At 49.5% G+C, this 22,872-nt stretch overlaps 1 protein-coding gene across 1 annotated transcript in view; it reads right to left on the reverse strand.

Annotated features, from left to right (window-relative positions):
• The window catches only part of BCAP31 (B cell receptor associated protein 31), a 37,285-nt gene extending 17,710 nt beyond the window's left edge, over positions 1 to 19,575 (reverse strand). The window contains exons 1-5 of the mRNA XM_081177221.1: positions 19,426 to 19,575; positions 16,148 to 16,308; positions 14,088 to 14,188; positions 8,596 to 8,743; positions 1,431 to 1,566 (exon numbers count right to left, since the gene is read on the reverse strand). Coding sequence (XP_081033347.1) covers positions 1,431 to 1,566; positions 8,596 to 8,743; positions 14,088 to 14,188; positions 16,148 to 16,239 — 477 coding nt within the window. The 5' untranslated portion in view covers positions 16,240 to 16,308; positions 19,426 to 19,575. The remainder of the gene's footprint in view (positions 1 to 1,430; positions 1,567 to 8,595; positions 8,744 to 14,087; positions 14,189 to 16,147; positions 16,309 to 19,425) is intronic.
• Between the last annotated feature and the right edge of the window lie 3,297 nt (positions 19,576 to 22,872).

Consider the following 22,872-nt stretch of genomic DNA (forward strand, 5'->3'; position numbering starts at 1 on the left):
GGCAGAGCACAATGTCCTATGCCAGGGATGGAGAACCTGGCACCCTCCAGATATTTCTGGGGGGAAACTCCCATCAGCCTCAGCCAGTATGGCCCACAGTCAAGCATGATGGGAGCTGCAGTCCAACACCAGTTCAGAGGTCCGCAGTTATAGTTTCCCTTTGCAAGATTGTCACAAGCACCACGTATGGCGCTGAAAGGTTTGGGAGTTTGTTTTTAAAAGAACCAAGCAGGAAGATTTCCAGTGGTCAGAAGGTAAGGCTTCAGAGGAGCTTGGCTCCTTCATTAGATCATCCCAGTGTTCACAAGGCAAAAAATCAGCAAAGATATTTGCCATCCAGGAGATGGGGCGGGTCATGGCCCCGGCACACAATCTTGAGGGGAGCAAACCAGCATCTCTGTCACGCCCTGCCTGGCTCCGGCAGTGAGGGCTGGGTGAGTGCCAAGGGCAAAGAGCATCCGCTGTGCCCCTACCCTGCCCGGCGCATGAGCACCTGCCTGGCAGCGTCAGCAGCAAGAGCTGGGTGAATGTGCTCCACTCCCTCCGGTGAACATTTGCACCACCCCTGGTGCTGGCAAATAGCGCTACACCCCGGCCCAGAAGAGTTTGGCCTCCAACACCTCTGTGCTCTCGCTGGAGGGAGACAAGCCCAGGAAATGCAGGTGAGGAGGGGCCACCTGCTCTGCATGCAGAAGGTCCCAGGTCCAATTCCAGGTGTCTCCTGGTGCCAAGAAAGGGCCCCCAAGCCCCAGGAGACCACCTGCTGGTCACAGGTAGGCCACAGTGGGCTACATCTTCCTCCCCACACCTTCACTGAAGAAAAATGTGGTGGACAGAACAAAGCCTGCCTCACATGGAAATTCAGAAAGTGTGCCTCGGCTACCGGAAGGTTAGCCAACACCATCTTGAACCCATTTTGAGGTATACTCCATATTTAGGTGCCAGCAAGCCTCTCACCAACACCAGGCTATCGAGGGAGCGGGTTGCAATGCCAGCTGCTTCGAATGCTTGGCATTTGCTAGTGCAGCAATCTTGTAGGTCAAAGTCACCCACCAAGTATTCCTGAAAAAACAAGGCACCAGTGGGCGATTAACCCCTTGGGTAAGGTTACTGCCATAAAAGGGGACCGGGTATATAGTGTGACAGACAGCCTCAGAGCCTTATAGGATTACAGACACCAACCAATACACCCATAAATCAGACCTCTGAAGTCTGAGGATGCGTGGAAGTGTGCAAACTACTGCCCAGAGGGGCCACTGCACCTGTGTTTCCTCAAGAGCAGAGGGACTAGCATCCAGCAGGGCCATCCGCTGCTAAAACTGAGGGGAGCCTCAAAACTCATGTTTGTAACAACACTGCAGCAATCTGCCAAGTCAAAACTGCCCCACAGCAGCTTCCCCTGTGCCTCTGGCCCAGGCAGGAGACCATACCTTCTTTAGCTTGTCGTTCTCCTCCATGTACTTCTTGGCCGCATCGCTAGCTCCTTCTGCCTGCTTCTTGAAGGCTTCGTTCGAAGCCAGGACGGTGGCGTGCTGGGAGATGAGGGTGACCAGGCGTCTCAGCAGACTGCAAGGACAGAGGCAGAAGGTGGCTCAAAGAGAGCATCACAAACCAAGTCAACAAGAGAGATAAGACACACACAGAGAGGTCTTTAGATCTGGGTCTGCTGTAAAGGGCACTGGAGTGACCTAGTTGATAAAGCACCGGGTTCAATTTCCAGGTCCGCCACAGGCTTCCCAACTGGCCTTGGGAAAGGAGGATTTTGTACTGGAAACTGGGGGTGGCAGTAGCTTCCTTACCCACCAAGGCTGTCTCTGAATACTGGGGAAAGCAAGAAAGGAATACAACTTGGCCTTGCCCAAGGCTAACCAGGTGGGACGTGAATCTGAACCCAGTAGTGCTTTATCAGCTGGATCACTGAAGCCCCCACTTCCAGTCATAAAACGACTGAGCCATGCATACCCTTTGGGGAAAACAGAACAGCAAGGCCCAACAATGTCTCTGACCAGAGAAGACTGGTAAAAAAATGGAAGGCCGGTCTTGCCTTCAACAGGATCATGGGTTTAACTGCAGTAGAGAAGACTGTGCTTCACGTCAAAAGTTCAAGGATGGGGACCTGTGACTTTCTGGATATTGCTGGACCACCATCTCCCACCATCCGTGGTCACGGGCCATGCTGGCTGGGGCTGACACAACCTGGAGTCCAACATTATCCATAGGGCTACTTAGGATCCCCAATCCTGCTTCATGTCAAGGTTCCCCAAACCTTTGATAAAAGAAGATGCCTTATACAGAGTCAGGACATTGGTCCATCAAGTCCACTATCGTCTGTACCCTGACCAGCAGAGATTCTGCAGCACAGGAGTTCTCTTTCCGCACCAAGACAGAAGAGAGCAAAAGGCAGAAGTGCAGGATCCGTGGAGGGCTTGGCCAAAGCCTTTGCTGCCTCCCAAGTCAGGAAGGAGCAAGTCAGGAAGTGGTTGTGGCCCCTGCCAATGCAGGCACGGCTCCACACTGAGAACCCATTCTGTCAACCCTTCTGTAATTGTTTATATCAAAATATGGCCTCTCTTACGAGGTTGTCGCTCACCAGATCTCTCAGCTTAGAGATAGCTTCTTCCCCACCCTCCACCTGCTATCACCACTGCTTCCCTCCATCTTAGCCTTATCACTTCTTGCCCCATCCCTACCAGAGGAGCAAGAACAATGAGGCAACGCTTCCTGGACTTGAAAGAAGCCACTGCACATCACCCTTTCAAAGAGCAGCTCCTTTTCAGCAGTAGAAGAAGACTCTACTCTGTGAGGTGAGTGGGGCTGATAAAGTGTGACTAGCCCAAGGTCACCCAGCAGCTGCATGTGGAGGAGCGGGGAAGCGAACCCGGTTCACCAGATTACGAGTCTATCACTCTTAACCAGTACACCACACTGGCTCTCAAAGGAGGCAGACTAACGTACAGAGAACCATGCAGAACCATTACACAAGCCCTTCCGGCAGCTTAGACTGGCCCAGGGGAAGGAAGGCTGCCACATCCAGGAGCCACCAAGCAGATCAGTCGCGACAAGGGCCAAGAGTGCCACCCACAAAGCTCAGCCTTGGCCAGATGTCAAACAGGCTTTTGCAACCACCAGATGACCACTGTCTGTTAGAGGCCACAGACCGAAATGTCGGTCAGAGAAGGGAGTGAGGTGGCAATAAACCCAGTGCAAGGCGAAGATGGCCCTCAGCACAGATTCCTCTGGCTGCAAGAGCTGCCAATGCAAGGCCACAAAGCGGAACGAGAGAACACTGGCAGTCCCTTCGAGTGCTTCAATGACAAGTGAAGCCCAGAGAAGGGTGGTTTGCAGCTCTCGCCTGGAGAAAACGCTCCTTCCTGTTTTTTAAAAAGCTTCTCTCGATAGCGAGGATACAAGAGAGGGAAGGGCAGGCCTTTTACCTTTCTGAATAACCGCCTTGCAAGTCAACGTGCTTTCAAGGGCAAGGGAAGGGCAATGCCACCTTGGACAAGCGTTATGGGAGTGAGATCTGGCCCAGGACTCCCAGTTCCCTCTGTATAGCCATTCTGAGCACAGACAACAAATGCATTTTGCAACAATGAAAGGGAAAGTGAGCTGAGAAGCTGCAGCCCAAGGGCTGTGCTCACAAGACCAGAACATCCTGCCTCCTGGCCAGACACTCACACACAGCAAAGATATGGAAGCCGACAGCTCCCCCCCCCCATCCCTACTTCCAGCCCCAGCTGCACAGTCAAGCGCATTCCCTTTGTATGCAACTCTGCACCCAGGCTGCTGATTTATGGCCCACAGGCATTGTTCACACCCTTCGCCAGCTGTCCTGTACGGCCAAAAGCGGCTGCTCATCAAACCAGAGAGCTGGCTGGACAGGCACCGTAATGGACACAACAGAGACCCTGCAGCCTGCTCACAGCGCCAGGGAGGACATGAGCCCCTGGTTCAGCTGGCCTGTGAGCAGCTGCTGCCAACGCAAGGACCACTGGCAACGGAGAAGGGGTGGAGCAACTGCTCTGCATGCAGGAGGTCCCAGGTTCAATGGCATCTCCAGGTGGGGCTAGAAATGCCCCCCTGCCCCGCCTGAACCCCTGGGGGCCGTGGCTGCCAATCAGCGTGGCAATATCCAGACCAGCCTTTCTCAGCCTGTGGGTTCCCAGATGTTGTTGAACTACAACTCCCATCACCCCTAGCTAGCAAGGCCCGAGCTCAGGGATGATAGGAGTTGTAGTCCAACAACATCTGGGGACCCACAGGTTGAGAACCACTAATCTAGATGGACAGCCGCTCTAACTCAGCCTGAGGCCATCTTCCTACACTGGGGGAAGGGCCACATCTCAGTGGTAGAGCGTCTGTTCTGCATGCAGGAGGTCCCAGGGTCAGTCCTCAGCATCTCCAGGTAAGGCTAGGAACACCCTCTGGCTGAACCCTGTACAGCCTCTGCCAGCCTGTGCAGACAATGCTGGGCTAGCTGGACAAATGGTCTGACTCTCAACAGGTTGCAAAATGAATAGCAAACATAAAAACCCATTTTGTGGGCAGGAGAAGAGAGAATAACTTTAGGAATTGGAATTTCACCTCTTTTAGGCTTCTTACTGTTAATCTCAGAAGCTTCTTAAGAAAAAGTTGGCTCGAAGGGCCAAGGGCTGCCTGGCCCTCACTACAGTCTAAGGACACAGAAGTGGTGGTTCTGTCCAGAGAAAGCGTCCGGCATGTGCTCATTAGGGCATCACTTTGTGGCTTAATCCCCAACTCTGAAGAGTCTACTCTACTGGCTTGTAGACTCAGCTGCTGTCCTCATCCTCAGGAATTTTCAGTAAGAGGTAAGAGATTATGCACGCCTGCCACCTTGTGGCCAGAGAGAGCACAGCAGGCTGCTTCAGCCTCTGCAACTACAGTGGTACTTCGGGTTAAGAACTTAATTTGTTCTGGAGGTCTGTTCTTAACCTGAAACTGTTCTTATAAACTGAAGCACCACTTCAGCTAATGGGGCCTCCTGCTGCCACTGCGCCGCCGGAGCACGATTTCTGTTCTCATCCTGAAGCAAAGTTCTTAACCCGAGGTACTATTTCTGGGTTAGCGGAGTCTGTAACCTGAAGTGTATGTAACCCAAGGTACCACTGTACTTGACTCTAGTCTAAACAGCAGCAAACAGAATACACTGGTACCTCGAGTTACATACGCTTCAGGTTACATACGCTTCAGGTTACAGACTCCGCTAACCCAGAAATAGTACCTTGGGTTAAGAACTTTGCTTCAGGATGAGAACAGAAATTGTGCGGTGGCAGCAGCAGCGGGAGGCCCCATTAGCTAAAGTGGTACCTCAGGTTAAGAACAGTTTCAAGCTAAGAACGGACCTCCGGAGCAAATTACCGTAAGTTCTTAACCCGAGGTACCACTGTATGCAACAGGGGTTGGAAACAGGAGGTCTTTGGTCAACCTCCACCTGGTCCTCACAGTCAAGTGGAGGCAAGAAGGAGCAAGCAGGGCATGCCCAGCTACTGCATAGTCCCATCATTTATTATTATTTGTATACTGCCCTTCATCTGAAGCTCTCAAGGCAGTTCACAGCATAAAAATACATAATAAAAACACAAAATACGTAATAAAAACAAGAACAATCTGTGGGAACTGGAGTCCAACAGCATCCAGAGGGCCACCTCTTAGGAATCTTAGCAAGTCCAGGATAGTAAGTGGGAATACAGAAGGCACTGGGAATAAGGCATTGAGATGAGCAGTTGCATCAGTTGCAGCCAGATTGCATCACCCTTCGCACCCACTTCTTGCCAGTAAGGCCAAATTGTCAGTAAGGCCCTTGACATAGTTCTTGCAGATCGTGTTGCTGTATAGAAATTTTGACACCCTGCCTTCTCCAAGCGGCCTTCCAAAAGAGCTAGGCTGCTGTGCCAGACTGATGCTGAAAACAGGAGTCCTGCTCTGAAGATTAACCGGTTTTTTACAGCATAAGCTTTTGATGGGATGGAAGCCACCCAGACAGACAAGAGAGAGAAAAGAAACAGAGAGATAGCACCCAGTGAGGCTCTAAACAGCCTAGGACCCTCGTACCTACGGGGCCGCCTCTCCCGGTATGCCCCACGGAGAGCCTCAAGGTCCATAAATAGCAACACCCTAGTGGTCCCAGGCCCTAAGGAAGTTAGATTAGCCTCAACCAGAGCCAGGGCCTTTTCAACACTGGCTCCGGCCTGGAAGAACGCTCTGTCTCATGAGACCAGGGCCCTGCAGGATCTGATTTCTTTCCGCAGGGCCTGTAAGACAGAGTTGTTCCACCTGGCCTTTGGCTTGGAGCCAATTTGATTCCCTCCCCCTCTTTCTTTTTTCTTTTTCCTTTCTCCTCCTGTGATGAGGCTGCATTTTAATATTTTAATGTTTCAATATTTTAAAGTAGTATTTTAATCTTGTTTTTAAGTTGTATTCATTCAACTTGTTTTTATTATTGCTTGTTAGCCGCCCTGAGCCCAGCCTTGGCTGGGGAGGGCAGAGTATAAATAAAAATTATTATTATTATTATTATTAACCAGGGACAGGAAACCAGTGTGGCCCTCTAGATCAGGCATCCCCAAACTCGGCCCTCCAGCTGTTTTGGGACTACAACTCCCGTCATCCCTAGCTAACAGGACCAATGGTCAGGGATGATGGGAGTTGCAGTCCCAAAACAGCTGGAGGGCTGAGTTTGGGGATGCCAGCTCTAGATGCTGTTCTCCAGCCCTGACCTAAACAGAGCAACGCAAATGGGAGCAGGGAGAAGAGGCAAGCCCCTCTGCAGCTCACATCACGCTCGTTGTCAAAGCTTCCAGAAGGGAGAGCAGGGAAATGTGATGAAAACCGTGCCTCCTTTTTGTACAGCAGTGGTTTTCAAACCTATCTTCAGGGAGTAATTTTTAGTATTGCTTTGCCTGCCAATCTGCATATCTAACAGTTGTTGAGACAGCCTGGGCACACACCGTGCGAACAACACTGCAGAAGGTTAACTGCATTGCTTATGCAAGGGTGGGGAGACTTTTTCGTCCACCATGGGGGCCAACCTTGACAGGCAAGTGGTGCAATCCATCCCAGAGGCGAAACTAGGCTTTATTTCACTTGGGTCAAAGACCCAGTTGGGTACCCAATCCCCCAATGCACATTTGCATATATACACACACACACAGCCTGGGAGCCTCAATGGCGCCCCTCTGGAGGCTTCACCTGAGCAAAAACCCTGGCTAGCCCCCACCTCCTATAGCTACGGCTCTAAGGCAGAAAACACCAGATGATTGGCAAGTGGGTTGTCCCACCCACTCCTCCAAATTCATTGTGCAGGGTTCCCAAACTTGGCGCCACAGCACAGGAGGCATTACCAGCCTTGTGCTTTCCATGTTCAGTAGGCTGAAAGAAGCACAGGCAGCTTCAAAGAGCAGTTGTAAAAAGGGAGAAGCAGCTTCCACTGAATAGAAACCACATGCCGACCTCAAGCAAGGTGCGTTCTCATTGCCCATCATTTGATGCCATGACTGGGAGTATACCTTGACTGGGAGTATACCTTGCTCCAGCAAAAAAAACCAACAGTCAGGAATCCACTTTAAGCTCCTGGTTGTTCCTTTGAAACCCCACCTTTACCTGTCCCACACCTATCATGTATGTGGGGCGGTGGGCCTGTACTCACAAAAAAGCCTTGTAGGCCAAGTGGGCAGGCCTGGCTAGCCATGTTTGGCCCATGGGCCAGAGGCTCCCCACCTCTAGCTTTGCCATCCTCTCGGGTGGCGCTGTGGGTTAAACCACAGAGACTAGGACTTGCCGATCAGAAGGTCGGCGGTTTGAATCCCCACAACGGGGTGAGCTCCCATTGCTCGGTCCCTGCTCCTGCCCACCTAGCAGTTCGAAAGCACGTCAAAGTGCAAGTAGATAAATAGGTACCGCTCTGGCGGGAAGGTAAATGGCGTTTCCATGCGCTGCTCTGGTTCACCAGAAGCGGCTTAGTCATGCTGGCCACATGACCCGGAAGCTGTACGCCAGCTCCCTCGGCCAGTAAAGCGAGATGAGTGCCGCAACCCTAGAGTCGGTCACAACTGGACCTAATGGTCAGGGGTCCCTTTACCTTTACCTTTTATCCAGCTCTGCAGCCAACACCTGCGGTGCAAGAGAACAAGTGTCATTAAGGGGAGATGTCAACGCCTGCCTAGAAGCTTTTCTCTGCAAAGGAGAATATATGGAGGCCACCCTTGCAAGGGGGAGAGGGATGCTCCCTAGAGAACTCTTTGCTACTATACGCAAGAACTATGTCAAGGGCCACAAAGTAAATAATTTGGTTCTTACTGGCAAGAAGTGGGTGATGCAATCTGGCTGCAGCTGATGCTCCCCTCAATGCCTTATTTCCAGTGCCTCCTGAATTCAAACCTACTATGCAAGCCTTACCCAGATTCCCAATCATCTGGCCCAGGGATTGGGAAATGGTAGCCCTCTAGATGCTGTTAAGACTCCAGTTTCCATCAGGCTCCAGACAGCATGGCTAATAGTCAGGGGTGATGAGTCTGGCCGGCCACGCAGCTTGCCCGCCACCTGATCTGGCCTCAGCAGTGCCCCTGAGGTACTCACAAGGACATCAGCAGCGAGAAGCCAGCAATGTAGAGGTTCCGCTGGGCTCGGAAGAGCTTCATGTGATAATGCTCCACAGCCCCAGGGTTGGTCTGCAGGTTCACTTTCTCGGTCACATCGTCATATTTCCGGATCTCACGAATGGCATCTGAAAGTCACAAATTTATATACGAGTCAGAGCTCCGCAGACTGACAATTTATTTGCAAGCCTTGCTTGAACTTAAGCTCCGGTTGGTTTCTTGAGATTTCGTCCCAAGCTCAGCCCATTGCTATGAATCCATGAATCCGGCTGCGGTCTTTGACAAGAATCCACCAAAAGCCATCATGCCACAACAGCATGTGTTCTGGACAGAAGTATAAAATGGAGGAAGGTTTTGGTCATGCCAACTTGAGGGAGGGAGAATGTTTGTCCCACTGACCAACAGTAGGGTCCCCAAAGAAGGTCTTAGACTGATGGGAACATAAACAAGCTTTTCAGCTGCCCCCACACAATGCAACACTTTGCTACCCTCCTACCATGAGGAGCCTCTGGGTAATTTCCACTGGTCCAAAATATAGTAGCACAATTTCTGTCTAGAACTAACCTCCAGGAGTGTATCTCACCTCCCAGAGCAGGGCTGGGGACCTGCGGCTCTCTAGCTATTTATGGACTCCAGCTCCCATCAGCCCCAGCCAACACAGCCAATGATTGGAGATGATAGGAGCTGTAGTTCAACAACTACTTGGGGGGGGGGTCACAAGCTCCCCAGCCATCTCTGAAGAGAGCGCCATTAGCTGCCAGCTTGTTTCAGGCCCAGTTTAGGGTGTTGGCTTCCAATCTTTAAAGCCCTCAGTGGCCTTGATCTAGGAAGCCACTTAATGAGCTCTTTCTCCTATACTTGTCACCCACCACATTAATTAAGATTGACACATGAGACATTACTTCATGTAATCATGATCATCTGAGGCAAGATCAGCTGTCACCAGGAATAGGATATATTCAGCATGGCGCCCAAGTTAAATTCTCTCCTGAGAGAAATCTGTCAGTTCCACTCCACTGTCATATATTTCAGGGCTTTTTTTGTTGTTAAAAGAATAATGACAATGAGGTGCCGGTTCTAGGATCTATACCAAAGTGCTGTGGGTGCCAGCACAAAATGGCTGCCATGAGCATCAAAGAAACAGGGGTGCCATGAGAAGGGGGCGGAAAGGCCCTGCTTCTCATGCTTGAGAATTAAGCCAATGTTAGCTGAAAGGTCTGTGTAGACGTAAGACAATGTCACCCCTCCTTCATTCCGTTCCATTCTGAGACAGTACGAATGCTATTTGGGTATTAACATTACAAGCCATTTTGACAGCCTAAGTCATGGCAATGCATGATTGCAAAATAAAGTTTTGACTCCTCACTGACTGTGCTAAAGGTGAAACTATTTCCTCACATATTCAGCCTCGCCAAGTATTCTAAAAGCAGCGGACTTCCAATACCAGGCGATACGTTGGTCACATGATTGTGCTGCCCAGGCCTCTTTTTCTTTTGGCAACAGAAATTGCTGGGGTGCAATTCAGATGGAGATCACAGTGCATGGACCCGGGGGGGGGGGGTGGTGACCCTACTCCACAGCATTTTTCTAACTAGAAATTTGCCACAAGCAGCTTGGGAGGCAATTTTGAGGGGGGAAATGTGTGAAGAAGGGACAACTCCCTCACCCCACAAATCCTACCCAAAGTCAAACCCCCACAGCTGATATTTCCAGAAGGAAAATCAAGCTCAAGTCACATGGCAAACATATCATCCAGTCTGGGTCAAATGTGATAGTCAGGTTTCAAGAATATATGGGGTTAGCAGGATAAAAGTAACTAAAGTCTAAAGTGACTGAGAACTAAAGCACTGAATTTCTTCTCCTCCTAGGCCCGGTGTGGGGATCCTGAGGCCCAGGGGCCAAGTGCACACCCATCTACCCCCAAGACCTCTCTATCTGGCCCACATGACTCTCTCCAGGACACAGCCCACACTAGCACCTGCCCCACTGTCTCCTTGAGGGCTTTTGCCTGACTGGAACTGAGACTAGAGAGGTCTGCATAGGAACCTCTGGATTTTACATGACTTGAATGGAGCCTGCTATATGAAAACGAGTCATGTCTGGGGTTCTACCCATCTTTTTGCCTCTGGCCATGCCCATTTTGTGGCCCCCAGGAGGAAAAAGTGCCCTATCCCTGCCCTTGACAATTATTACAAGAAAGCCTCTTCAAAAGAAAAGAAAAAAAGCCTGTGCAACAACTTCTTCTGCTAGCGCAATGGGGCTTGCCCCTCCAGTTGGCTCTGGGGGTCAGGAGAACCACTGGGACAGCAGGCAGGTGGAGGAGAAGGCAGCTCATTTCATCAGGAAAGCAGAAATGAGTGAGCCGACAGAGCGATCTGCTTAGCTCTATGTTGAATTCATTCCCTAAAACAGGACGGGCTGGACTTGCCTTCTTGTGGTGCCACATGAACAAGTCTCATTTTGGTTCTATAATCTGCATTTGTGTGGAATACGGCACACAAGTCCATCAGCTCCATCCCTAGGGAGCCCCGACAGCCAGACGGCACAAACTGATGGGATGGTGCTCTACTCACTCATAAGACAAATGCTTCAGTGGAGATTCCCGCACTGCAGTGGGTTGGACTAGATGACCCTCAGGGTTTCCTTCCAACTCTACAATGCTGAGTCCATGAAAGGGGTTTGTATGGAAAAGTGCACCTCTCACCCTCACTGTCCCACTGAAAACTCCAGGGGGTAGCAGAAGCCAACTTCTTGCATACCTTGCAAGCTCCATCTCTGCATGAACTGCAGCTTGCATGTGCCATTTTAACACTCTCTTGCCAAAGGAAGCAGAAGCAGAGAAACCTGCTGAAGAACAGCCAGGAATGTTTCACAGGGAAGAGCCTACCTGTCACTGGGCATGTGCTGCTGGCTAGAACTCTGGATTCTGGGCCATCACCGCAGGTGACTTTAGAGGCAGTGACAAAGAACATGGTGCCCTCCAGCTGCTGGCGTACTGCAACACCTAACAGCCTCAGCCAGCATGACCAATGGTCAGGGATGATGGGAGTTGTAGTTCAGGGGCAGCTGAAGGGCACCATGTTGACCATCCTTGCTTTAGGGGAAATTGAGCATCTCTAAGACAACAACCCAGCCACAGAATCTATCTTAATGCAGGGGGAGGTAAGAATGTGCCCAACTTCTGACCCAATTTATTTCTAAGTCGTTTCTCCATCTCAAAGGCCTTCAAAGTGCCGGCAACCTTATCTTTTAAAAATATAGAATTCTGCACCATAAAACTGGATCAGGAGTGACACACACACAATCCAGGGGAGAGCTTGTCCACAAAGGCACTACATAAAGGCTGGGCCAAGTGTCGAAATGCTAGCAGGGAGATGGGGCCAAGTGAGCCCTTCAGGGCATGGAGTTCATTAATCTGGGAGAAACAACCCAAAAGGCTCTGCCCCATGTAGAGGGTAGACTGCATCTCTAACAGTGGCAGAGCAGGGCATCTGCTGAGGACCTCAAAAGGCAGACAAGTATCACATGAAGGAGGCGGTTTCTTGAAATGCCCAGATGCAAGGGACTTAAAACAAATTGGTTTGCATTATGTGGAACTGGTGTAGTGGAGGTAGGGGTCAAAAGAGCAGCCTCATTTCACAAGGCTTCCAGGGTCTTTCCCCCACCCCCCATCTGAATAGAATACATTGCCATAACCCACACAAAAGATATTTGGCATCCTAGCCCAACTGCTGATGATATTATTATTATGATTATTATGATTATTATTATTATTATTATATTTGTACCCTGCCCATCTGGCTGGGTTTCCCCAGCCACTCTGGGCAGCTTCCAACAAAGATTAAAAATACATCAAAATGGATGCAAAGCAGTTGTCTACTCAACTGTCCTGAGCAGTTAAGTGCAATGGTGAAGTAGAAAGAAGGTACCGTATTTTTTGCACCATAACACTCACCTTTTTCCTCCTAGAAAGTAAGGGGAAATGTCTGTGCGTGTTATGGAGCGAATGCCTACGGGTGGCGGGGGGGATCTGCTGCAGTCATGAGCAGAGGATCCATGGTTCCCCTTCCTTCCCTCCTCCGTGGCTCGCTTTGAAACAGCAAAGCGGGAGAAGAGCCGCTGAGTGAGGAGGAGAGAGGGACAGAGAGCCTGCTTGCTTTAAAGGAGCAAAGTGGGAGAGGAGCCGCTTACACGAGTGTAAGCGGCTCCTGTCCGGTTGGCTCCTTTAAAGCAAGCAGGCTCTCTGTCTCTCTCTCCTCCCCACTCGCTAAATAGCAGCAAAGATTTTTCAAGCAGGCTCTCTGTCTCTCTCTCCTCCCCACTCGCTAAATAGCAACAACGTTTTTTCAAGTAGGCTGTCTGTCTCTCTCTCTCCTCCCCACTCGCTAAATAGCAGCAAAGTTTTTCGCAAGCAGGCTCTCTGTCTCTCTCTCCTCCCCACTCCTCTTATAAGAGCCTTCTCCTCTTATACCCCTCTTCTGCATTATTAACACCATCCTTCTCCACCCTCCCCACGCGTGTTCCCTGTCCCTTGAGTGCTTTTCCTTCCCTCCCCACTTAAAACATGGTTACAAAGCACGGATCCACACGGATCCTCAGGATTTTTGCACTGGGTCACCCCAAATTCACCATCAGATCACATAGCATGTCCATGGCTACAGCATGCACCAAAAAAATCACGCACCCACTGTTGCCTGGGGCCGCAGTGGTGCAAAAACGTGGTTACAAAGCACGGATCCACATGGATCCTCAGGATTTTTGCATTGGGCTACCCCAAACTCACCGTCAGATCACATGTCTGTGGCCACAGCATGAACCACAAAAATCATACATCCACTGTTTCGTTTAGAATATTTTTTTTTCTTGTTTTCCTCCTCTAAAAACTATGTGCGTGTTATGGTTGGGAGTGTGTTATAGAACGAAAAATACGGGTACCTATAAAGCAGAGGTCTGTCATCTCCACCACTTTCGCACCCGCAACCCCCAATATTTTGACACCAGCTTTCCCCCTCTGATTCATCTTCAACTCTTACTCTTCTAGGATTTTCCAGAGCACAGAACTGCTTCTGATTGCCTTTTGGATTTCACAGCCACCCTGTGAGGAAGACCCCAAGAAAATTCATGGCTGGGCAGCATTTGAACCTTAATCCTTCACGGCCAAACCCAGCACAGCACTCTGGGCAAATCCCTACCCCAGCTACATGGAGGGAGATGAAAGGGTGGTTCTCCAGAATCACTAGCCAAGATAAAGTTGAGCGGGTGTGGAGAAAGGCCCTGAACCACAGCCACGTTCTTGTCCCCTTTCTGTCACAGTGCTGGGCTATGAGCAGCTCAGAGAGCACAGGAGGAAGAAGTGGCCCAAGGCCCTGGGGACCTGGCCAGAACCTGGCAGGCACAGGGAGAAGCAAACGCTCCCATGAGCGGGTGAGGCGAGAACACCCGCCCCAAGCACAATGGCTTCCTTCCACTCACCAAGAAACAACAGGACCAGGATGACTATGAGCACAACAAAGAAGGTATTCCCATAGGCCAACATTATCTTCACCAAGCGGGACTTGAAGATTTTCTGCCATCTGTGGAAGAAGGTTGGAGGTTAGGATCAATGCTTTGCAGGCAACAAACACAAACACACTTGACCGCAACACAGGCAGCAGCTTGTTCTGGTATGGGTGGGGAAGCAAAATGGAGACAGGACCCAGTTTTTCCTCTCTTGGGCTATTTAGGAGGCTGTGGACAAGCGACGACAAAGACTAGGATGGTAAACTTCCAAACGCAGTTGGCCTATAACATTCCCATCATCCCCAAGTATTAGTTACACTGGCTGAGCTGATGGGAGTCTCAGAAACATCTGGAAGGCTCTAGGTTCCCCCTTCCCCACCTCCAGGGATTTCCCGCCTCCCCGGTTACCTCTGCCTAACCTGACGCCATGGAGGCACTTTCAGGCAGAAGGCATTTTGGGGCTACATCAATGCCTTGGAGGGAGTGTAACTCTCCTAGAAGAAATCAGGAGACAACTCGGTAATTGCCAAGCAACATCCCCAGACAGCCTTCCGTCTGGGTTAAACAGCAGCGGAAGAGATGCCAGAAGGAGATGGGAGGAAGGAATGGGGGGGGGGGGGATGTGTATGCCATGATTCTAAAGAAGTGCAGGTTGGGAAGAGAATTCAGCTTCCTGAGAGTCTTGCATATATGTATTTTTTAAAAAGAAAACTAAGGTTCTAGGCCTCATAACTGAGAAGGTATGTTTGTAAGGTGAGCAGTGCCTGTGAAAGACTCAAAAGCCAGAGGAGCAGCCAAGGAAGGCTTCCAGGAGCTAGAAACAGAGCTGAAGTGTCCCAGGCAGCTCTTTGCTTCTCCCAAAAAGTTAGATTAGCATAACTATGCAGGGTTTAAGTAGGTCATTTTAAGGATTGTGACACATGGCACCAAACACAAAAGTATTTTTTAAGCAATTGCCTCTCATTTTCCAATCATGTCACACAAAAGATTCAATCAACAATCGGATTTCACTAACTGAATTATGCAAACTAAGTTTACAAGCAGTGTTAGAAACTCAGATACAGATCGCCAAATGGCACCTTAAACCAAGGCTGCGGTCACCCCAGTGGCACCATTCCCCTCCCACCCCCATGGGATGATGACAATTATTATTATTATTTCTGTTTCTATACTGCTTTATATTTTAAAGAACAAATCTCTGTGTTTTACAACACATTAAAACATCAAATAAAACAATTCAGAATAAATCTAATTCAGGCTTCAGGGAAAGTATTTCAGATTCTTCTCGAAGTGGCATTTTGTTTTCCTCAGTCGCCAGCCTGGCATCCAGAGATCTCCATGTGGTCACAACTGGACCCGCACCAGTCGCAACTGGCTAATTCCAAACACCGTTTACAAGTTTATGTAGCAAAACATGGCTTTTCTTGCTGCAGAATCAGCAAAATTTGGACTTAGCAGGCTACAGAATTTTATTTCTTAGTGCATCAGAATACAAACAGCCCTGACGGTGAGCTTCACTATCAACCTTTGTAATAGTAATAAAAAATTATTTAGCCGCCCTTCTATGAAGTCCCAGAGTTGCAGCACTTTTTAATAGGTATTTTAATCAGCTTAAAATAAATTAGTGTCATAGAATAGGGTGGCTCCTAAGAACACTGTCCAAGAACTATGTCCTACATAAGGGCTGTTGCACCATTTCCTAACCACAACCCCCCTCTGAGCTACTTAGCAGATGTTTGACAATAAGGAACTTGGCTAAATAATTGGGAGTGACTTTTCATCCACCTCCTTGTCTCCTCTCACAAATTCCAGTGACAACCAGATATTAAAAATAATTTCCCATCGGTCTGCAAGAGCTAATCACTCTCACCCAGCTCAACCCACTGTTTCGTTGACAGGCATCCGCCTCCTGCAACATCCTAGAAACCAAGGCCGAGAGAGGGTGTGATTGCGTCCTTAATTGTGTTACACAACAGCTGCGGCCTGGAAAGGCTCCTAGGTTCACCCGCAATCCCATCCCCACCTCAGCTCACCTTGTTGCTGAGATAAAGGGTATGCACAGGAGGAAAACGAGGAGGACTTCTGCATAGAGGAAGGTGGCCACAGCCGCCCACTGGAGACTCATCGTGAGACGCTTGGAAGGGACTCTACGTCGGAGAGACTGAAGACTTCACGGCTAGGATGCAATTCTTAGCTGGAAGAGAGAGACAAGACACTTGAATATGAAATTTGCTGGGCAAAATCCCCTATGTTGTACCCTCGCAGCAACAACCGTTCAACTCCAAAGCTAAGGTTTAACTTGTATGGCACACTGAAGGAGGGAGAAGCCTCAGCTATCGGTTCCCCCTTATCTATTTAGGCAGCGCTGGGTAACCTATGGTCCTCCAGATGGCAATGGACTCCAAATCCCATCACCTCCAACTAGCATGGTCAATGGTCAGGGATGACCACTGGGAGTTGTACAACATCATCTAGAGGACCACAGGTTCTTCCCCTCTGCTTTAAAGACTGGCTAAGCTTACATACCATGTGAGTTTACTGCCATCTCAGAGGACAGCCTTTGAGTAAGCTCAGGCAGGGTCTGCCTGCAGGATCAGAGGCAGTATATCTTGCTGGGGTTCCACAGGTGGGGCAAGTCCCGTTGCCTTTGCTATGGGCTTCCCAGAGGAATCCTGTTTGGCCATTATGAGAACAGGATGCTAGACTAGATGGCCCAATCCAGCAGGGCTCCGATGCACTTAAAGTCTGTAATGTTCGTGAAACCCACATCAACACCCCCCCCCCAAAAAATGTATTTGGCACAATGGCCAGAACATGTCGTTAAGCTGCTCAAGAACTGGAACAAGTTTGTTCTTTTTCCTTAGGGAATTAGGTTCATCCTCACATTTTAGCATTTATTCTTTTGTACCTTGTGAGCTGCCCAAAATACATGTTATATAGTTTGTTTTATGATAATTTGGATTGTTCCTATCTTTGTACAGTTTATCATCATCATTATTATTATTTTAATTTAGTACCCGCCTTTCACCCTAAGGTTGCAAGGTGAGTCACAACAATTAAAAAACTTACAACTGAACAACACAATCACAAAAAATAGGGAGGGTCCTGGTCTGTAATTTTATGTACACCACTTAAAAACGTTAATGGCTTAAATAAATACATATGTTCTTTATATTAAATAAATATATTCTTAACACATCTTGCTCCATGGGAGATTTCTCTTTTTGCAATCCAGCCAGAGATCGGTACATTAATGAAGCTCCCAGACAGAGCCATTAATGAAAAGTGCCCTATGATAATCTTCTGCTGTCTCTTTAGTTCAAGGCCTCTTTCTCCTCCCCGCCTCCATTTTGATTTTACCTTCAGATTAGGGTTGGGGGAATCTGTGACCCTTCAGATGTTACTGGACTGCAGCTCCTTCCCATCAGCCCTAGCCAATGACCAATGGCCAGGCTTGTAGCTCAACAACAACTTTGAGGGCCACAGGTTCCCCATGCCTGCTTTAGGCACAGTCTAATGCTCCCGTTGCTTGGTCCCTGCTCCTGCCAACCTAGCAGTTCGAAAGCACGTCAAAGTGCAAGTAGATAAATAGGTACCGCTCCAGCGGGAAGGTAAACGGTGTTTCCGTGCACTGCTCTGGTTCGCCAGAAGCGGCTTAGTCATGCTGGCCACATGACCCAGAAGCTGTACACCCTTGGCCAGTAAAGCGAGATGAGCGCCGCAACCCCAGAGTCGGTCACGACTGGACCTAACAGTCAGGGGTCCCTTTACCTCTACCTTAATGCAAATAAGCAGGGGCCTTGGGGCAGGGTCTGACACCCCAAGAAAAACTCTTTTAGGGAAAGAAACAAAAGTAGTGCTTTCTGTTCAGTACCATCTTTCCTGCACAAACATTTAGGGGGTGATGCTGCCATGGACACCAGGATAGTGCCGCACCTAACAGGCAGTTCATTCAGTAACAACTTGTAGGCCTCCAGCCCCACAGCAAGCATCAGTGTTTAGAAGCAAGCAATATTTCACCCTTTGCTACCTTTACAACCTTTGCACAAACCCAATGGAAGAGTTGCATTTGAGACTAGAAAGCTCTTCTCCAATATTTCAGCATATTACTTGAAAAAGTGCAGGCATGGAGGCAATCCTGGAAGAGGCCCATAATCGCCAGGACAGCAGAGGGGTTGCCACAGCCTGTTCACTTCCTTTTATCTGAGCATTCGGTGCAGAAATAGCCCACCGGGGGCTTAAACAGACACTTGCAGCAAACAGGGGTTTCGCTTACCGTTCCCTGCCTCACTTCCACGCCCAGAGAAAGCACCAGAAAAAGTTCTATCCGCCTCCCACAGTGTTACACCATCAGCCACATTCAGAGAACACGTGGGCAGGGCAAGGAAAATCATTCCCTTTTGCAGTATGTACAGGTACGGGGAACACAGCTATCAAGGCAAGGTGCAAAGCAAATTTTTGGTTTGCTATGGAAACCTAAGGCCTTAAAAAGGCGGGGGGGGGAGTTCTGTCTAACTCTAAAGCTTGCTTCTAGGTTGTTAAACTTTAGAAATGGCCGAGCAATAAGTCAGAGCCGTAGCTACGCGGGGAGCGGGAGCTAGCCGGGTTTTTTGCCCCGGGTGACGCCTCCGGGGGGCGCACCAGCCTGTGTGCGTTCGCAAATGCACGGGTTTTCTTTTGCCAGTCTGCGTCTTTTACCCGGGTGAAATAAAGCCTAGCTTCGCCCCTGCAATAAGGCAATGCATTTTCTCCCACGCTTTATAGCCAGCAGAACCAGCCGCAGGATCCAACCGGGCTCCTGCGAACCACCGAGGAGGCAGGATTGTTGCAGAACCGGTCTGTGCGCGCCTCTTCCCACGCAAACGCCCAGCAGGAGCAGCAAGCGGAGAAACCTGCGAGCTGACGGGTTCCGTCCGCTGCCTCCGAGGAGCCTCACCCGCAGCGCTCGCAAGGCAGGCAGACACGCAGCCCAAGAGGAACGTGGGGAAGAGTTAATTGCGCGCGACTAAAGGCTGGCGGCGCCTGGGAATGGGGATTCAGGGAGCTGCAGCTGGAGCCAGGGCGGCGCGCGCCTCTTGCTTCCCGCCCCCGCGACATTTCAGAGGGGCAAGAGGGGCGAAGGCGCACCGAGAAGAGCCTGCCTAGGGGGTGGGGGGGTGGGGGGCGGGGAGGCAGCGAGAAGCCACGCCGGAGCCCCCCTCTCCCGGGGAGGCCTCGGCCGCCCGGCACGCTCCTGCGGCGCCCTCGGCGCGCCCCTGCCCCGCTCCCGCGCGCTGCCCCCGGGGCGAAGGCCGGGCGGCGCCCCACTTACCAGGCCCTCCAGCAGAGCCCAGCTGCGGCCGAAGTCGGAACTAGAAGGCTGGCAGGCCCCGCCTCTCCCGGCGGTGGGCGCGGCATCCCAGGGTCTCGTCGGCCGGGAGGAAGAGGGCGGCCGAGCCGGGCGGAAGACGCCTCGCCATCGCCGTGCATGCCCGCCCTGGCTGCTGCGTCGTTATTCTTAGTTTCTTATTTGGTTCGGTTTCTTCTTGTGCAAAGGGAGGGAGGGACTCCGCAGGGAGCGCGAGCCCCGGCAAAGGAAGCGGGCGCCGTAAAAGAGCAGAAAAGTTGTCTTCTTGGGACTCTCTCGAAAGGGCTGGAGTTGCGCACATGCGCGCCTCCAAGGGACCTCCATTTTAGGTTGGGTGCTTGCAATGTGGGGCCGCCCCATTGAGCCGATGAGTCGGCTTTGCGGCTCTAAAAAAATGAAGATGCGTATATATAGCGGGCACACGCTCCGCAGAAAAATGGGAAGGGGGGATTCTTGCAAGAGAAAAATACAGATCGGCCTTGCTTTCCTCGACTGGTTCCTGCCTCCACTCATTCTTCTCTGACCGATAACGAGCAGCGGATCCTGGGTCCCTTGGTGGGAAATTGGGACTTTAAAAGTCAACCCCAAATTTTATTATAGTATTACTTAACTTGCTACTTTTGCATGACAAGCTGCGCCCAAAAAGCAGCCCACAGCAAACGTTGCAAAGCCTTGGAAAGGCAAACGTGCAAGATGCAGAGTATGCCAGTAATTTTTTTAAAGCAATTTAGCAGACGCAGAATAAATTGAGTATTACCCCCCCCCCACACACACACACATACAAACAACCCACCCAACACCAATCTAGGCGTAAGTACGTAAATACAAAGCAAAAAGGAAAGTTAACCCACAATAAAGTTTGTGGTACTGGTCTTGCTACACCCAAAGGCGCCTGGCTCAGTGAGGTTTGCTTCTGCACAGCTTGCATAGGAGTGAACTGCAAGAACTGCAAGGGTGATGGCGTTCTCTGGACAGTTGAGCTTGCAGTGGGCACTGTAGTTGACCCCTCACAGAGTTACAAGCCACAGCAGCCCCAAGGAACCGATGCCCTCAAGTATTTTCAGGGACAAGAATGTGCTTCAAAATAGGCTTTAAAGGAATAGCATGTATAAGGAGAAAGCTGGCTATAGGATAGCCAGACCTGCCTTATACCTGGACAGATTGTCAGCCTATCTTCCCCAGTATATTCTATTATTAACAGCTAGCATCCCTCACAAAGGGGTCTTCCCCATCATACGTAACTTGAGATCCTTTAAACTAACAAATAAAGAAGACTTAACTGAATCTGGGACTTTGCACATGCAAAGCAAGTGCGCTTTCCCTGGGCAGTGGAGTGTACACTTTTCACCTGGCCTTTGTCATGTGCCAAAGACACATGAGAGCAGAAGCAGCAAAGCAGGCTGGGAAGTGCTGGGACTGCACAGTCATTTTGGGACTACTAAAGTTATTCAGGCCTAACTGCTAACTGTGGAGTCACTCTGACACTGACTCAGCAGCCACTTTCTCTTTTGTGCTCTCTAAGATGTCAGTGAGAGTCTTGTCTGTTTCAGTTGTGAACAGAGTCAGTATGTAATCTCAGTCAAACTGTTTGGAACCATGTTGTTTATGAAGAAGTTTATTTTAACTCAGTAAAGCTTTTATTCTTTAAAACTCTGCATTGTTAATTTACGCTGCGCGTCAGCCTTGCTGGCTAGGCAAAGACTGCAGTCTCCAGCCACCCCTCGTTCCCTGCCCACCCCACTGCCTACTGTGGGGAGAGTGGCCTGTTGAGCATGGCAGCTTGAAAGTAGCATAAGTGCTTTGAACCACCAGTATTCAAGACGCAGTGGAGACTGTTGTACCTTTCAGAAATATGATTTATTCACATATTTACACCTTCAGATTGCATGGAAGGAGTCCAGATCTTAACAGCATGGTCATATAAAGCAAAGCTTGTTCCCCACAGCAGTGCAGCCATGGAGTCTAAGGCAGGGGTCGGCAAGGTTGCACCTGCCTGGGCCAGTCAAGTCCCGCGGAGATCACTCCGTGGGCCTGATTGCGCACATGCGATTTTACCGGCATCTGGACATGCACATATGCGATTTCTGGCGTCTGGGCATACGCAGACATGGTTTTCCGCACCACACCGCACTGCTTAGCGCAGCGCGCAGGGACTCACCAAGCGGGCGGCTTGATTCAGGGGTGGCTCGTGGGCTGGTTAAATTGCCCCCGTGGGCCACAGGTTGCCGACCCCTGGTCTAAAGCATCTCTCTCAGCCAGCCTGCCCAAGATGGATCTCTCTCTCTCTCTCTCTCTTTTCTCTCCAGCAAGCTTGCAAAAGACATTCTTTACCTTTCAACTCACACCCAGTTACTCTAGCAACTTTCTATCCAGGCCCAAGATTCCTCTTAAATGAGCCATCAACGCCTTTTTGTCATGTTAATGCCTCTATCCCAGGTGAGGTTCTGGCTTGGAAAGAAAGCTTGACCTGTATTTTTCCTCTAGCCTGCAATCTTCCCTTCAATTCTCCAAATAAAATCCTACCATTTATTAATTTCTAGGGTTTAGGGTGGTCCCCCCACAAACTCACAACAGTATTTTTCAGAAACAATTGAAGACTTTTTTTTATTTCAACAACTTGGGTGCTAATTTTGTATTGTTTTAAACCTATATTTAGCTACAGTATTTAAAAATATATGTTAGCTGTTTTATGGTATGTTTGTAAATCATTTTGACATGCATTTGGAAGGCAAAAATTTAATATGAGTGAATAAACAATACAGCTTCATAGGGTCGCAGCCTCAGCTCCCTCCACAAACCTGGGGCTAATAAAATTGGACTACAGTATATTGTGGAGAAAACTGCTTCCTTCGCCTCCCTCCCCACATCTGCAGTATGGGGATAATTGTGTCTACATCTGCAGCACATTTTTTTAAAAAGTAAAGATAAATTCACAGCAAAAAAAAAATGTTATGCTATATATTGCTATATTTATTTTAATTATATTTCCTTTTATTTTTGTAATATTGAATATAGTCTGTGTTTTCCAAATTGCCGATTTTTGTCATTTTTGAATTTATTGCCATGTTCTGTATTTTGTATATTTGTATTGTATTTCCAATGGTCTTTATTTTGGTGTTTTTAAATGTTTGCTGTAATGTGCTTTGGGTACAGCTCATGGTGGAAAAGTGACATGTAAGTAAATTAATCAAATCACTCATTCCCAAAAACTACAAACTCCCATTTCTTTTGCTTCCCTGTTTTTGACTGAGGAGTTTGTGGAGCTGCCAGATAACAGCTGTCCTAAATAGCTAGGTTTTTCTGCTTTCTCCTGATAGCTGTTTTCACTTCTGCCCCACTAAACTGGAGGGTGATTGAGAGGGGTGGAGGAATAGTGTCAAAAGTTAACAGAAATACTGGTCTGCAAGATGG

Source organism: Podarcis bocagei, assembly GCF_964188305.1.
Source record: "Podarcis bocagei genome assembly, chromosome: 17".
Taxonomy (NCBI): Eukaryota; Metazoa; Chordata; class Lepidosauria; order Squamata; family Lacertidae; genus Podarcis; species Podarcis bocagei.